The sequence below is a fragment of the Nannospalax galili genome, unplaced genomic scaffold (genome assembly GCF_000622305.1).
Source record: "Nannospalax galili isolate Female #2095 unplaced genomic scaffold, S.galili_v1.0 scaffold208, whole genome shotgun sequence".
Lineage (NCBI taxonomy): Eukaryota > Metazoa > Chordata > Mammalia > Rodentia > Spalacidae > Nannospalax > Nannospalax galili.
In genome coordinates this window covers 1,066,143-1,083,826 of record NW_008357998.1, presented here as the reverse complement: position 1 = coordinate 1,083,826, position 17,684 = coordinate 1,066,143, and the positions used below count along the sequence as shown (strand labels likewise).

Sequence of the window (17,684 nt, the reverse complement as noted above, 5' to 3'; positions counted from 1 at the left end):
CTATTAGATTTTTGGAATTATTAATTTTTTAAATATTTTATTTATTATTTTTATTTTATGTGTATGAATATCTTGCCTGCATGTATGTAAGTACACCCATGTTGTGCAATGCTCAAAGAGGTCAGAAGAAGGTGTTGGATCCCCTGGAACTAAAGCTATGGACAGTTGTTAGCTACCATGCGGGAACTGTGAATGGAACCTGGGTCTTCTGCAAGAACAGCCAGTGCTCTTAACCACCTAGTCATCTCTCCAGCCCCCTGATTTTAGAATTAATAAATTGATGAGCTGCCTGGAACCTTGAGCAGTAAACACAGGCCCAGGGTACTCATCAGTTTTCAGGCTCCTGTGTTACGGGGAACTCTGGGTTCTAGTGTTTGTGACCTTCAAATTGGACCTGGAGCCTTAGTGTTAGTGCAGCCAAAATGCACTTGCTCTATCACCCTAAGCAGTCCACTGGAATCACAAACATAGTTATATCATAGATCAAGATTAATCTTCATGTGTTTTATACAATGAAACAAAGAATTAAATCACAAGATGTTTATGTGCCGTCCAACTCCTATTTTTATTTATTTTGCTATAAGGACTTTGAAAACAATGTTGAAAAAGCATCTTACTAAACTACAAAGTCTAGAAAAGAAGACAAAGAACTAGTATAGTATAAGCACTCAAGCAGTCAAAAGATGTCTAAAATACTAAAGGGTACTTACAAGGCGTAAAGAAACCTACTTGTCTGATAGATACATATGAGATCTCTTAAATATATCCAACCATGAAGTTTACACTTGTTTTAAAGTAGTTTTGTGTGTTTACTTTACAGGAACAGTTACATCTAAATAATCAAAATTGTTGGTTTGGGGATGTGGCTTAGTAGAGTCCTTGCCTAGTACACACAAAGTCCAGGGTTCTAGTCCCAGTACTGCAAAAAAATATGAAGCATCTTAAATATATCCCAGCCACAAAGTTTACATTTGTTTTAAAGCAATTTTGTGTGTTTATAGGAAAAGTCACGTCTAAAAATCCAAATTGTTGGACTGAGAATGTGGCTTAGTTAGTAGAGTCCTTGCCTAGCGTACACAAAGTCCCAGGTTCAACTCCCAGCACTAAAAAGAAAACAAACAAACAAACAAACAAAAAACTAGGTATGGTCAGTGTGGTTGTGCCACATGCCTTTAATTTTAGCACTTAGGAGGCAGAGGCTGGTAGATCTCTGTGAGATCAAGGTCAACCTGGTTTACATAGTTCCAGGTCAGAAAGACTATCATAAAAAAAGAAAAACAACAAACAAAGAAGTGAAACAGATGCGGGGGTCCACGCCTGTAACTCCAGCATTTGGGAGATGGAGCAGGAGAGCTGGGAGTTTGAGGTCATCCCAGCTACATACCAAATTTGAAGGCAGCTCGGTAAAATGAAATGCTGTCTCAAAAAATAAAATAAAATAAAAATTGCTGTTGTCTCATTAGAGAAAAACAGCAGGAAAAAATCAGAGAAAGGATAAAAAGAAGGAAGAAAAATAACCTGTGTCAACAGACAAAAATACCCCAGGCTTATTTTCATTTGTCAGCTGGTTTATAGCCCAGCAATCTGAGTCTACGAATTTAAGCCTTCATGGGTGAACGCATCCATTAGTTTCTGAATTAGAGGATAGCATTACTCAATCAACTCTGAGACTAGCCCTTTCCAGAAATATATTTGGTAATGGCACAAAATATTTCAGTTCTGAAATGAGCGTTAAACTGTGAAACCAAATTTAAATTTTCAGTTTTTTCTATCCCTCCTTCCCACACTTGCTACAAATCTGAATAATGTGAATCCAGGAAGCATTTAAATAAAAACGTGTGTCTTCGAGGTTTATTGGCAGGTCTTTTTGCTTTAATTACTTAGATCCTGTCAAAATATAGGCTGAGGCATGCAGGAAGGAAGTCTGCATGCCACATTATCAGAGCTCTACCCTGGGCAACAACAGTAAATGTCTGCCTTGCTGGGGCAGAGGACTGGAAAGCTGGGAAATCCTGGTCTGTGCTTTGCCACAGCCCCACTGCACTTAGCATGCTGATCCTCAGCCAGCAGGCTCATTTGAAGACAGAACTGCAAGGTGAAATTAAACAGGAGGAAGAAGAATCTGGGTAATACAAGGGACCATGTAAATAACTGCCGCACATGTATTATACACGTACATCCCTTAGTTATTTTATCGTTCCACCTTAGCAATCAGCACATTATTAAATTTTGCCTCTGCTGACACTTCTATGGTTAACCTGTCATCCAAAAAGTTCTGTTTAGTGTTCAGTTCTGTTTTAAACATGGAAGACCTATCTATCACCTGGGCTTAGAAAGTCATCAACTACATACCAGAAGCACTTTCAAATCGAAGAGTGTTAATTTATTAACGACACTAACATATTTCTAGTTATTTTTCCAAGATTGAATATAAAGCTGCGAAGTATGATTCTAACCATCAGTGGCCGAGCTGTAGTTGACATGAACCAGACTTTTGTTCTGTCACAGAAAGTGTGTGTGTTTGTTGGTATGTTAAGTAGGGTTATAGTTTTACCTTACATAAATTTTCTTATTTTTAGTGAAAAGCAAAATACCTAATAGAATATAGTTTTTTAATATTTAAAAAAGTTTATTTTTATTTTATGTGTATGAGTGTTATGCCTTCACGTGTGTACGTGCACCCATGTTGTGCAATGCTGTGGAGGTTAGAGGAGGGTGTCAGTTACCTGGAACTGGAGTTACAGACGGCTGTTAGCCACCATATGGGTGCTGGAAACCAAACCTGGGCCGTCTGAAAGAGTAGCCAGTGCTCTTAACCACTGAGTCATCTCTCCAGCCCCTCAATTTATCTTTGATTATGTATTTCTGGAACTGAAATCAAAAGCATGCTTTGAAACATTCTAATAATGGGAACATCCACCCTGTGCCATGTTCTACACATAATAACTGATTCTATCTTGACAACCAAGGGGAGCCCTATCATGTGTTTTTACAACTTGAAGAGTTGAGAAGTAACTTGCCTCACATTGCCAAGTTCACACAGTAAATAAAGGGTAGACTTGGAAGTTAAGCACCGCAGCTCAACTCCAGAGCTCAAGACTCCAAGCTGTACTGAATCTCCACTGGCAAATGAGCAATATGGTTTTACATATCTAAATGCCAATATGACAATGAAGGGGGTGGGGTACAGGGGTCGAGCATGGTTTGAAGCCTCTCAAGCAATTCAGATCAAGTCAAATCAGAGATGTTCAGTTTTTACCATCCAAAGATCTTAAGGCTCCTACTGGGTTATTTCTGATGTGATCCAGAGACAGATTAGATTGTGGGGGCCCACAGAAGGATTGTGGCCAGGCTCTAGAGGCACCCGGCATGGTTGTATGTGCGATTTCTTACAGACTTAAAAAAAAAGCAAATATGCATGAGCTAGAGAGATGGCTCAGTTGGTAAAGTCCTTGCCAGGCAAATAAGAAAACTCCCCAGAACCGGTGTTTATGAAGCCAGGCATGGTGGTGCATTTGCAATCCCAGCACTGGGAGGTGGGGGTTGGGGGGACCACAGGCAGATCCCCAGGCCAGCCTAGCCAAAGGGCAAGCTCTAAGCCAGTGAGGGAAAATGTCTCAAAACACAAAATGAAGAGCAAGCCAGGAAGACACCTAAGGTTGATGTCTGGCCTTCACAAGCATGTGTACATACATGCATGAGCACATGCAAAAACATGTACAGAAGGAGAGAGTGAGAGAGCACATGCACAAAAGCTACTTGTAAGGCATACTACCTATAGCAGAGGAGTGAATGTGTGTTATCACCACCAGGCAGAAACATGATAAAGCCATCGTTTAGGAAGCTAGAATAAACATGAACCCTGTATTACTGTGGTCTCTGGTTGTTTTCACTGAGCTATGGGAAAAGCTTCTGCACTGTCTCCCATGCTAGCCTCTAGACTGCTACCTTCTCAGCTAAGGTGTGGTTACGGGTTTCAGGGAGGCATTCTAATGTTGAAATAGGAAAACAGTGCCTGCTATAGAGAACAGACAAAAGGGCAATTGTTAAAGACACGTCCTCTGTCATTGTTGTGTTCACCCAAATAAAAATAAGCAAAAGTAGAGGGATCTGGGCCAGTGAGGCGGCTCAGTGGATAAAGGCAGTTGCCTTCAAGCTGAGGACCTGAATTTTCATCCAGGAACCACATGGTGGAAGGAGAGAACCAATTCCTACAAGCAGTCCTCTGACCCCACCCCTACCCCCACCCCCACAATAAATAAACAAAATGTTAAAATGCTACTTTGAAAAACATTGGCAGGCTCTGTAAACATAGCCAAATATATATGGCTGGAGAGGTCAAAGATCTTAGAGAAAACCTACTTTTGTCACACTCCTAGGCTAACGTAATTTCTTTACTGTATTCTAAATACACAGCCTTATATTTACAGACAAAAACTACAACAGCAACAAAAAACAAACAACAAAAGTGGAGGAACTTATGCACAAATAAAAGAGGCACAGGCCCCCAAATTTACCTACAATATATCAAGATTTTAGAATTAATAAAGAAACTTCTTGAACTATTTCAACCTCTGCTGTAAAGTAAAACTAAGGTCAAGCAATAGTTGTTCCCAGGGAACAGGGGTCATCTAGGAAATGGAGACATTCGGGAGACACTTGTGTCCCTCAGTTTGACTACCAGGTTGTTGAAACAATGCCCGCAACAAATGGGAACTTTCCCAGGAATCTCATGGTGAGAATAGGAAAAGGCCAAACCAGAGGGGGGACTTGTCTCTAGGAAAGAGATTTACAACTTATTAGATCTCCTTGCAGGATGTGACTGAAGCCTAGCAATGGGTCAAAGGTGGGCAGATCCCCACCTAGAGAGGAACTGCTTAGATGTGTATATCCCTGGCCCAGTATTTAAACCTTAAACTCACTTCAGGACCTGGAAGACAGACTGGAGGGGGTCACTGGATCTTTGTCTCTTTTCCCAATGTGGTCACATTGAATAAATCGTTTTCTGCTTTTGGTTATCAATTTGACTGTATTAATTGCCTTCTCAAGGACCAGTGGCCAAACTTGATGCCTTCGGGTACAGACTGTGATCCCAATTTCAGTAACACCACCTCAATTAACAATCAAGACAATTCCTCACAGGAAGGCTCATTGGCCAACAGACCTAGATATTCTTCACTGAAACTCTTCCCAGGTCATTCTAGGCTGTGGCAAGTTGACAATATAACTAACCACCATATCATGTCATGTTTATTTTATTTGACAAGATGAAGTTTGCAGGGACTCTTTCCCTGGTGTATTCATGTTGAGTGTGGAATACATGGCCAGTTGAAGCCTACCCTTCGTTCACACAAACTTAGCTGCTGTTAGCAGCACAGGCTCCCCTCCACACCTTCTTCCACTCCCACACACCCTCCTCTCCTGTGGAGAACTCCCTGGACAGTTTCCTCATTCTCCAGACCCTTCCACCAGCTACAGAACTGAGGTTCTCATGCCATTAAGAAACACTAGACAAGATTAAGGGGGAGGAGTTTAACTATCTTCAGTCCCGGCAGTTTCTTAGGTCCACTGTTTTCCTTGCTTGGATTCTGCCAGAGGCAAGAACAGATAAGAGCTGCGGTGGCAGAAAAAGTTGGGAGAAACTTAAAACAGAGCAAGACTTAGAGGAAGGAAAAGTACTGCTGAAATTCAGCCTGAAAAAAGGTTCGGGCAGAGGCTGATCACAGAATGAAAAGGTGTGTGTATAGCTGTGTTTGTTTAAGAGCAAATGCATTACCTGGTGTGTGGGACTAGCTGGTTTATTTCCAAGCAGGTTTCCGTCTACCCACACATCCGTCCACCAGAGGCTGGTTTGTGCCATTTGCTGACAGCTGGTCTCTGTGTGCAGTTACAGCGCCTCCCGTGAGATACCAGTGAAACGTTACCAGCAAAGCCATTGGCGCTTGGGAGATACTGCTTTTAATGTACTTTAATCTTAAAATCTAAAGTGTTATTTACAAATGGGCTATCTGGTTTTCAATCAGCTTTAAAAAGCTGGCATGGTGGTACACACCTGTTACCAATACTCAGAAGGCAGAAGCAGTAACACCTCAAATTCCAGGTCAGCTGGGCTATGTATCTAAGAAGGACAAGGCGAGCTGAGTGTCCCAGAAGCCTAGGGATGGAGATGCTGCTCAGTAACAGAGCGATTCCCTAGCACGTATGTGCAAAATCTTGGTTTCTAACCCCTTATCACTGCCAAAGAAAAAAGGGCTCTAAATTATTGATGTTAACCAGAGTTTGCTGATTTAAATTCACTCCGGAGGCACTGGCAATAGCTCTCGTTTTTGAGAGTACATGCTTCTAATTTTCAAGTCCTCCTCCCATTTTAGAAGTGTTGGGCAAGAATGCAATCCTGTCATTGCCGAAGATCTATTCATTCAACAAGCACTGATTAGGCTCCCAACATCTGCCTGGCATTGGACTGTTTATGCTGAGCATCTCAAAACGCATGAGACTCAAACCCTCGGGATTTCACAGACAGAGAAAAGAGCAAATATTTTATGTAGTTTCCACAATTTCTTTGGAGGTTGTTTAATTTCCAAGGTCTATGGCATTTCCAGTTCCTTGTGTTTTATCAGCAAAATTACTTTATCATAAATAAGCAGATGAGTTGGCTATGAAAAGAAAAAAATCCAGATAAAAAGATGGCGATTTCATGTAAATGGGCAACAAATAAGAATATGAAAAAAATGTCAACCACCTATCTGCCCGGTCCCCAAAGCCAAAACAAACACATAAACTCTACCAAAGCCAGAAGAGGGATCTTACCTGACTTACCCACGCCTGCACGCCCAAATATGGCCAGTTTGACCTCGGCGCTTTTAGCCATGATACGTATTGGTAGGATCTACTGTTGTTCAAACTCAAGATGTGAGCAGATGGTTTTGATCGCAGCCTTTGGATTCACTGTATCATTGTCAATCTCAGAAGAGTCCACAATCTTTAAAACAAGAGAGATTTTGAAATTCTAGGTGCTGCGCAAACGCATTCATAGTTATGTAGCATCAGTGGCATACCAGTGGCTGTTCTTAGTTTCTTTCTGATGCTGTGATAAACTACTCTTGACAAACGCAACTTAAGGGAAAAGTGCTTATCCTGGCTCACAGTTCAAGGTACAGTCTGTCATGGTGGGGTAGCCAAGGTGCTGGGAGATGGAAGCAGCTGGTCACATCACATTCACAATCAGGAAGCAGAGAGGGGTGGATGGAAGCTGCTGGTCTGAGTTCCTTTTCTCCGCACTTACACAGTCGGGGATCCCCACCCAAGGAAAGGATGCTACCCAGAGTGGCTGAGTCAGCCCTTCTCAATTAATACAATCAAGATAACCCCCTCACGGGCTTGTCCAGAGGCCCATCTCCCATCTCCAGATTCCGTCAAGTTGACAATTACCATGGACCATCACAACATTCATGTTATGCATTTTCTTTTTAAATACATTTGGTCTATTTGAGGCAGGGTCTCCCTCTAGCCCCAGCTGGCTCCTGGAACTCACTATATAGACCAGGCTGGCCTTGAACTCACAGAAATCCTCCTGCCTCTGCCTCCCAAGTGCTGGGATTAAAGGCATGTTCCACCACGCCCAGCTTAAAAACTTTTATTTATTATTTTTATTTTATTTGTATGAGCATATTGCCTGCATGTATAAAGTGCACCTGTGTCATGCAATGCCCTCAGAGTCAGAAGAGGACATTGGATTTCCCTGGAACTGGAGTTATAGTTGGTTGTTAGGTGCCGTGTGTGTGTGTGTGTGTGTGTGTGTGTGTGTGTCTGTGTGTGTCTGTGTGTGTGTGTGTGTCTGTGTGTGTCTGTGTGTCTGTGTCTGTGTCTGTGTCTGTGTGTGAGGGGGCTGGGGATGAAGCCTGGGTCCTCTACAAGAGCAGCCAGTGTTCTTATCTGCTGAACCATCTCTCCAGCCTATGTTATACATTTTCTACTTCGATTTTCATCACTATCCTGCAAGAGGGTAATTCATTGGGGCCACGGTAATTTATTGTAAACTCCTCGGCTAATAAGCGGTAGACCCAGGACTTAGGAATTTAGATCTGGGGACTGGAGAGATGGCTTAGCCGTTAAGAGTGCCTACTGCTCTTGCAGATGACCCAAGTTCTGTTCCCAGCACCCACACTGGATGACTCACAACCACCTATAACTCCAGCTCCAGGGGATCTGACGTCCTCTTATGAACCTTGCAGGTACCTGCACTCACATGTGCACATACCCCCCCATCCCACATATTCATATAATTAAAAATAAAATGAATCTTTTAAAAAAGTTTAGTTTTAAAGTATGTACACACATAATACCATCTTATAAAGTTTTTCCTCAAGATCATTTTTAATTTAATGCATTGTTTCTTGGCATTATTGATAATAAATACTATGTGAATACATGCATTTACCACCTGCTTGCAAACACTCAACATACAATACACATCTTTGGGGTCTCTTTATTGAACAATATACATTCATATCAGTCAACTCCATTGCCACTCAATTCAATTTCCTATTTCAAGGTAAAATTTTATCTTGGTTCACCTAGAACACATGATAACTTATATAACAGACACACATTTCAGAAGTTGATATGTAACACTCAGATTGTGCTTTTACTCTGCTGGGTACAGTGCCTTAGCACACAAAAGATATTTATCATGTTCCATGCTCTGATTCCCTTTCCAAGAGAACCTCATGTAAGTTAGTTTGTAACACGGTCCTAACACTAAGGATATGATGTTGTCCACAGTATGCACATTTTATGCAGCCTGGTGCTTTATCAATGACATCTGGGTTTTTGCCTTTGTTTGTCTTTTTGTGGTGCCTGGAATTGAACCTCAGGATGCTAAACAAGCCTCTCCAACACAGGGCCATATTCCCAGGCCATCATCTGGACTTTTAACACCAAGGAAATGTAAACTTGGAGAAAGCCTAGGGAAGATCAACCAAAGGAATCCTTTCCTCCTACTGGCCAACTGTTCTTTATCTGATTGGCTACGTCCAGGTATACAAAATAGTTTCATAATTCCATATGAAGGAAGCTTTTTCTAATTAGGAGAAGTCTATTTCTTATATTGAACTATGATCTGTCTCCCTGTGAGTTTGCCTGTGAAATCCCAGTTTTTCTCTATGAAAACAAGTCCACTTTTTTCTTTCACTTAGAACTCTAAGCAGCCTAGCAGCTCTGAGGACACTACCCCATCCTAGGCATCCAGTTCTGTTTTATTTTATTTATTTTTAAGATTTATTTATTTTTATTTTATGTGTATGAGTGTTTGTCTGCATGTGTGTAATGTGTAGTACATGAGTGCCATGACCACAGAGGCCAGAAGAGGGCGTCAGATCCCCAAGAACTGGAGTTACAGATGGTAGTGAGCTGCCATGTGAGTGCTGGGCACTAAACCCAGGTCCTCTGTGAGAGCAATCAGTGCTCTGAGCCATCTCTCTAGCCCCAGCATCCACTGTCTAGGAAAATGAGTGTTTTCACTCATTCCTCACAGGATGTAAGTATATCACATGATGTAACTTGCTTATGTTTTTTCAACCTGCACCCTATCCTTTCTCCACAAGCGCATTTTCCCTCAGGCACTGAATAGTTTAATGAACAAGTTCACTTCATTTACAACCTGACATGTGACCTGACAGACTGCTCACAGGATGTAAGTATATCACATGATGTAACTTGCTTATGTTTTTTCAACATGCACCCTATCCTTTCTCCACAAGCGCATTTTCCCTCAGGCACTGAATAGCTTAATGAACAAGTTCACTTCATTTACAACCTGACATGTGACCTGATAGACTCATACAGCAGAAGTTTCCTGAGATGTTCACAGCCAATCACCGGCTACAGCCTCCCACTGTCTGAACTTCTGCAATCAATGCTTTAGATAGAAATTCAAGACTTCACCTTTAGATACATTAACCTTAACAGTGTAGGTGTTCACAATCCACTCAGTTTTCTAGTTTGTAAGTTATATTTGAGCCAGGCATGGTGTGTCACATGCCTATAATACCAGCAGTGAAGAGGAGGATCAGAAATTCAAAGTTACTTTCAGCTTCATAACCAGCTTGAAGCCAGCCTGGGCTACATGAATTTTTTTTTTCAAAAAAAAAAAAAAAGCAGGGAGGGCTGGGGAGATGGCTCAGCAGCGGTTAAGAGCACTTGCTGTTCTTGCAGAAGACTTAGGTTCTGCTCCTAACATCCACCTGGGGGTTAACAGCAATCCTTAATTCCAGTTCCAGGGGCTCCCATGATTTCTCTGGCCTTGGAAGGTACCAGACACACAGATACATATATGCAGGCAAAACACCCATACACATAAAATAAGAGAAAGGAAAAAAACTGTTACCTAAACATATTAAATGCTCCCACCAGTATTTTCTATCTATACTTTTTTTTTTTGAGACAGGGTCTCCCTGAAGCCCCAGTGGACTTGGAACTCGCAATGTAGACCAGGCTAGCCTCGAACTCACAGAGATCCACCTGCCTCTGCTCCCAAGTGCTGGGATTAAAGATATGTACCACCACTCCCCTCCTGTATCTGTACCTTTTAAAAGAGAGACATAGAGACAGACAGAGAAAAACCCTTCCTAATGTGTAGTTCCACAAGGACAAAGATGTGGAATCATTTTCTACTTTCTTATAGTGTATTTAAGTCATTAACTATAGCTAACAAGCTTTAATGTGCTTATTTCTAAGTGTCAGTGCTTGGGCAGGGAAATCCAGGCCAACATTCAGCATAACTTTTACTTCATCTCCAAATGAAAAACACTTTGTAGTAACCACCAATACTATAAAAACCAAGACTGTAAATATCTGCACTTATTTAATAGCATATTTTTGGCTAAAGATAAGCATTTTTCCTTAGGCACTGGGTGTGGTGGAGGTGAACTATAAACCCAGCACTTGGGAGGCTGGGCAGGAGAGATCTTGACTTCAAGAGTATCCTGGGCTATAAGGGTTCCAGGCTATTCCAGGCTACCTAAGAAGAACTTGTTCCAAAACAAAATTTCTTATCTGTCATTTTGGTGGGTACCACTAAGAAAATGCTTCATATTTAAGTTCATGGCTTCAGCAAAGCATAATATATTGATGTTTGTTAGCTATATTTTAACAATATAAACAGTTGCTGGCTAGTATTTCTTTGAAACATGGAATGTGCACATTTCAGGAGCTTTCAGAAGTAATAATTTGTTATTTCATGCAAAAGTGTCATTCCTATGTATCTAAGCTCTAATCATCTTGATTAAAGTGTAATAAAAGTAGCCATCAAAAAGCAAGTTGAATATTCCAGTAACTCCCAAATGCCCTCTGAGGCACAGGAATTTCACATATGAAACAGAAATTATGTGAGTTATTTTTTTTCCATTTGTAACCTAATAAAGATACAGCTGGTTACTGTCAGCCTCATGTTTAGAAAAATCAAGGGAAGGCACAAAATCGACATTGATTCTTCAGCTTTTTACTTCTCACAAGAAAATGTGAAAGGCTACATTTGATAAGATAGAAACAACAAAGGTTCCAGTTTTTGTAAGTAACCTGTTGGCAAATTTCTGTTGAAATTATTTATAACAGAACTTTCATATCTTGAATCTGAGAAAACTCATTGATTCTAATGTACAGAAAAATCCTGACTATGGCTTGAAGTTGCCCTTCAGTCTTTATGTTCAAAGTGCTTTATTAGGACAAAAACTAAACAAACCAGAAAACTTTCAAGTTCCTACCATTCTTAAGCAAAATGTCACTTAAATATACAGGAATTAAAAGTGTTTTTTTTTCTATTCATAAAGTAATTAAAGGAAATAGGAAAAAAACAAGAAAAAAGATGTATTATTCCATATTATGAATACATTTATTGACTCATCCGTATTTATGCTATTATACAAACCTTTGAAGGGCTGTTCGCGCTATGACGTTCAGAAAACTGAAGCTTCTTTACCTATTTCTTGACTTTAAAAGGTTTTTCTTTTAATAAATCATTCTGAGAGTGCACTGATCAAGGTTCATACTTTCCATTTCCGGGGGGAGGCAGTGTCCAAGCATCTTTATAATTAAATTTTAATTGGATTTTTATGGTCTCGTAAATAAAAAAAAAAGTGCAGCTGTCTGGGGCAACAGAGAATCTAGTCTGTCTGATCGTCTGATCGTGGGAATGAGATCTTTTTCTCTTTGGGTCAGACCGCTCCTGAAATCAAGCTTTCCTGGTTTGATTGTTGGGAATTTTCCTTCGTCTTATCGCAACGCAATACCCCACGATACGGAGGTAGTAACGGTCCTAGCCCCCGGGCTAGCTTGCGCCTCTGGAATCAACAGGTCTTCTGCAAACCAAGAACCATCCCCCGGTGGACTGCAGGTCACAGGCTTGCACACCAGGGAGCAGATGTCCCCTGACCAGATAGCTCTGTGAAGCCTGGGCGCTGACGTTCCTATCCCTCACTCTCGGCGAACCCCAAAGTCGACCTTCGGGTTGGGGGGTGGGGGGACCCAGTGACCAGGAAGACTGACCCAGAGGCTGGGTGCTCTCGGGGACTTGCACTGCGTCCGCAGGGAGCAGTGCGGACACGTGCATGACACTCACCTGTTCACTCTCCAGGCCCGGAGAGCCGCGGACCCCTCCAAGTTCGTACCCGGGCCGCGGGGACCCGGACGCCCTCCCACGCTGGCGGACCCAGGCTGCGGAGGCGTCGGGTTGCAAGTGCGGAGCGGGGGCAGGCCCGGGTCTCCTCCCCTGCGCTCGCCTAGACTAGCGGCCCGAGACTGCCGCAGGACGCCAGCTCGCCGGCCACCCTCCGCCGGGATGCTGCAGTGAGGCGCGCGGGCGCCGCCTGCTGAACCCGCTGCGAACTGGCGCGCCCCGGACATCGCGACTCGGCTCAGCGCCAGGCATCATTTACGCAGCGCCTGGCTTCAAATGATCTCCCCAATATGCCTTGGGAAGGTGCTTAATTATTCTCATACTCAAGTCAAAACAGATGAGTAAAAAATAAATTGGTCCGAGGCTTCTGAATGGCCGGAAAGAAAGAAATCCTGGCAGGTTTGGAAACAGAGAGGCTTAGAAGGCTGTAAATACCGAATTCAACTGAAATTCGTATTTGCGTGTATGAGAAAGTCTCCAAAGCGCCATGTCCTCTCTGTAAGACCAGTATTTCTAAGATTTGTCTTAGAGTCAAACCCCATCACGTTCAAACCCCACAAAGATAATTAACATGCATGCTATGCTATGGAGCCCTGCGTTTATTTACCATCCTTGAGATACGCTTATTCATGGTTATGGCTAGCTTTTCACTGAGCAGAAGGGGGACCTCAGGGAGGCTGAAGGCGTTCCCAAAGGTGATGAGATGTATGAATAAAGCAACAGGGATCATTCATGCTTTTTCTTTCTTCGGTCCAAATCTGGGCATTCTTACTGGGATATCTGATGACTTTCTGAAAATCAGGGCAATGAGAGCAGGCAGGTGCCCAGGGACAAGTGAACTGCACAGTGTCACTCATGGAAGAGAGGTCACCATTGAGGGACCCTGTGCCACATTGACTAGGAAAAGCACGGCAGGACTGTGAGAGGCCAAATAGAGTGGTTGGACCTACAGCACTCTTGGGAAGTGTCTTCCTCGTAGGATGTACCCTGCTAACTCCTTGAGAATGTCCGGAACATCTTATACTCCCTGAGTCTCCAAATCACTCTGTACCTTGAACCCTCGCCCTGGGCATTCGGTAGATGTTCCCTTCCGTGGCTCACAACACACGACTATCACTGTGTTTGCTCTGTGTTCAATTTCTCAATCCTCTGCTAAACCTTTCTTTTCCAGAGAAAGTAGGGAATACGTTGTGTGTGTCTGTACCCCTGTCATCTACTGAAGTGCCTGTGTTCATGACTATCACTGTGTTTGCTCTGTGTTCAATTTCTCAATCCTCTGCTAAACCCCTTTCTTTTCCAGAGAAAGTAGGGAATACGTTTGTGTGTGTCTGTACCCCTGTCATCTACTGAAGTGCCCGTGTTCATAGTCGGTGTTCAAATGAACGTTGTTGAAGGGATTAAACAAAAAGACAAAATATCCAGAAGGGAATTGAACAAATGGGTCTGATATTTGAGGAACAGAGATCTCAGCATCTCAGAAAACAAAGCCTAGAGTTGGAAAATAATTGCTCACATAGAGAATAGGAATTTTATTGAATTTCAGTTACATGGAGTTTTGTAGTATTAAAGTGTTCAAGCCTCAGTTTACCTTCTTTCTCAAGACATCAAACTTTGCAGGGCAGGATTTAACTTTAAAAATCTGAGACTATATGATACATATCATTCACAGTATCTATGAGTATATGTTTTATATATAATATATAATTTAAATGGCATGTATGCAGTATTTTACAATAACAGGATGGAATTCTTATTTTATCACTCATTTTACCTAATAATTATTACTAAAGAGGACTCAAGTCAAGTTTCATTTGAATAGCCTTTTAGGATGTGTCTATAGAGATGTTTCTCTCCCTTCTCTTGTTCAGTCTTTATAAACCAGCACTCCTCAGTCACCAAGGAAGGTATTAGTGTGCATATCTGCAATTCTTTTAAAAAATGTATTAATTGATTTTATTTTATGTGTATGGGTGCTATGCTTACATGTATGTAAGTGTACCTGTGTTGTGCAATGCCCATAGAGGTCAGAAGAGGGCATCAGATCCCCTGGAACTGGAGTTAGAGATGGTTGTTAGCTGCCATGTGGGTGCTGGCAGGTGGATAGAGCTCAGTGAGATGGAGGCTAGCCTGGTCTGCATAGCAAGATCCAGACCAGCTGGGTCTACATGGATACCTTGTCTAAAACAAAACAAAACAAAACCCCAAATAACAAAAAGCAAAGAAAATAAAGTTATTGTCTTGCAAATAATTAGGTTTCATTATGGCTTTTTTTTTCAAACAGAATTTGCTTTGCTGTTCCTCCCATGTTTCCCATCTCTCCTCCCTCAGTAGGTTCCTTCCCACCTACCTTCCACCCTAACCCTTTCCCAGCACCATTTGCTCTCATCATCATGGTCTTTTATCTAGTTTTATGCTTTTTTAACTGAATTTTTGTGTATTTCATACAAAACAACTTAATCATCTTCATACCCCCTCCCCTATCCATACCCTCACATAGCCCCCCCCCCAAACTGGACATGTGTTGTGTCATTTATATTAAGGCCTATCAAGTCAAGTTAATATTCCTAGATATCTCTCAGTGCAAGTTCATCCACTGGGCCCTAGCCAGCCTATCTAGAGTCACTTCCTTAAAGAGGATCTACTCTCCCTCACCCAGCAGTAATAAGCTGCCAATAGTTCTTTGGCTAAGGTTGGAGCCTGCTGCCCATTTCCACAGCTCAATGCTGGGTTTTTGTCTGCTTGAGTCTGTATGAGTCTTGTGCATGCTGAAACCACTGCTTTCGGTTCATATGAGTAAGATCCCAGGAGCCCGTAAGACTCTCTTTCCATATGGTCATGCACCTCTTCCCCTGACTCTTACAATCTTTCTACTCTGTCTTCTGCAATGGTTCTTAAGCCCTGGGTGGGTGAAGTTTAATATAGACATCCTGTCCAGGGACCCACACTCTGCATACTCTTATTCTCTATGCTTTGGCCATTTGTGGTCTTTCGTGTTCATTGCCTTCTGTTCCATGAGGGCGCTTCATTGATGAGAGTTGAGAGATCATTAGTGTTCTCTCTACCCCCTTTTCCACTATGTGCCGCAAGCCACGACTCTGTCCAGCAGAGCCGAGGAAAGACGACACAGACACCAAGGTGAGGTTCAGGCTTCTTCTTCTTTATTACGCACTTCAGTCCTTATATAGTTTGTTCCCAACAGTCCTCCTCCCAGCCAGGACCAATCAGAGCGCGCGCGCGCGCACACACACACACACACACACACACACGCAGCAGGGAGGCAGAGTGGCAGCTCATTGGGCCATGTAGCAGGGTCATGCTTGATAATGTCTCTGATCAGGCAGGCAGCACATGATCGGGCTCCTAGCGCTTCTGCAAGTTGGAGTAAACAAGGGAGGGTCAGAGGAGGCTTGGCAGCCAGCCAAGGGTTGGAGTCACGAGGCTTGGCAGCCAGCCAAGGCGCCATCTTTGGCTGACTCGGCCGTGCTCACTTCCCACAACTATGTACCTTGAGCCTTAGGTGTAGAGGTTCCATTTTAGATGCATCACTTAGGGTTGGGCATTTCACACACACTTTTTGTCTGTTTGTGACCAGTTGTGGAACTCTGTAATAGTCTCCATCTATTACAAAAGAAGGTTTGATGAGTGGCGACTGGCATACTTGTCTGTAAATTTAAGTATCCATATTGAGCACATAGTAAGAAATTACATTTGTCTAGGGATATGACAGGCTTAGGGTTTTTTCTAACATCTATGACTTCTTTTGCCATGTGTATTTGGCTATTTTTACAGTACTATACATGAGTTCCCTCCAATTGATTGGGCTTTAAGTACAATTAGTTAGCTTTTGATTACCCCCAAGATAAAAATGCCATTACTGCCTCAATATAGTTTGCTGTGCTGGTCATTGTTATGATTATTAGGCCTTAAAGCTGGAATTGGACCATCAATTGATGTTCTCCCTTAGCAGTTTTCATAGTGTCCTCCAAAACTATGAGAGCTAGCATTCAGGGAGGTGGCTTCCAGGTCAGTTCCAGCTCCACTGCTCCAAGTTCTGTGTTCAAAGTATGTCTTGTGTTCAGCAATAGGGTCTTACCTTCAAGTTCTGAGAGGCAATCAAGGGCTCTGACAATAGTCTGTATGATTCTGGGACTCAGAAAGGGGACCATAGGAGACAGGTATTATCAAGGGTGAAATGGAGAAAATGGGAGTACTTTAACTGGGGAAGGAGAAGGGAGGGTTAGACAGGGAGAGAAAGAGAGATGAGAGAGATAAATAATGCTTAGCTGGTATGAAAAACCAGAGGGAAATATATTAGTTCAAAAACCTACTGAAAAATAACACATAACAATATCTCTACATGAGTCCATTTATATAGTTGAAGACTATGTAACAAGAAACAATGCCAGACAGGAGAAACCTCCCTTTGAGTAGTTCTATACTTTATACTTGCTCTTGCAACCCCTTATTTACATACTACATGCATACAAACATTAAAGATTAGGATCCACATGTGAAAGAGAATGTGTAATTTTTGTCTGAGACTGGGTCACCTCACTTAATATAATCCTTTCCAGTTCCATCCATTTTCCTGCACCTTTTATAATTTCATTTTCTTAATAGCTGTTGCTAAAATTCCTTCTGGGAGGCACTAAGGTTGTTCAGCCCCCTCCTCCCACTATCCTTATAACAAACAGAGGTCTAATTTCTCCAAACTACAGTTTGGGAAACTAAAGAGTTTATTAGGGTTACTTAACAGAGCAGTGGGTGAGGGTTTACTTACAAGAGTGTGGATGCTCACCCCCTAAGACTGTACTGGAAAGTCTCCATCCTGGCATGGGTGTGACCTCACAGTTGCACAAAATGCCTAGAGAATGAGTCTCCTCCCACCTCCTTCACTTTGGTGCTCTTAGCCCCTCCCCCTTGCAACTGGTTGATTGGGAGGTGTGGCTGACTCTGCCTGCCCATCCTTTATTGTGGAGTGTACCATTCAACAAGTTTGGCTGTGAGGATC

The 17,684-nt window shown here is 42.4% G+C and overlaps 1 protein-coding gene across 3 annotated transcripts in view; it reads right to left on the bottom strand.

Annotated features, from left to right (window-relative positions):
* Rerg (RAS like estrogen regulated growth inhibitor) overlaps nucleotides 1-12,814 on the bottom strand; it is a 130,847-nt gene extending 118,033 nt beyond the window's left edge. Inside the window, exons 1-2 of one of the 3 annotated variants that reach the window (XM_029557660.1) lie at nucleotides 12,617-12,814; nucleotides 6,811-6,982 (exon numbers count right to left, since the gene is read on the bottom strand). In XM_029557660.1, the coding sequence (XP_029413520.1) occupies nucleotides 6,811-6,871 (61 nt within the window). In that variant the 5' untranslated portion in view covers nucleotides 6,872-6,982; nucleotides 12,617-12,814. The remainder of the gene's footprint in view (nucleotides 1-6,810; nucleotides 6,983-12,616) is intronic. The other 2 variants (XM_017795100.2, XM_008856034.3) reach the window with 2 other exon arrangements.
* Nucleotides 12,815-17,684: the final 4,870 nt, after the last annotated feature.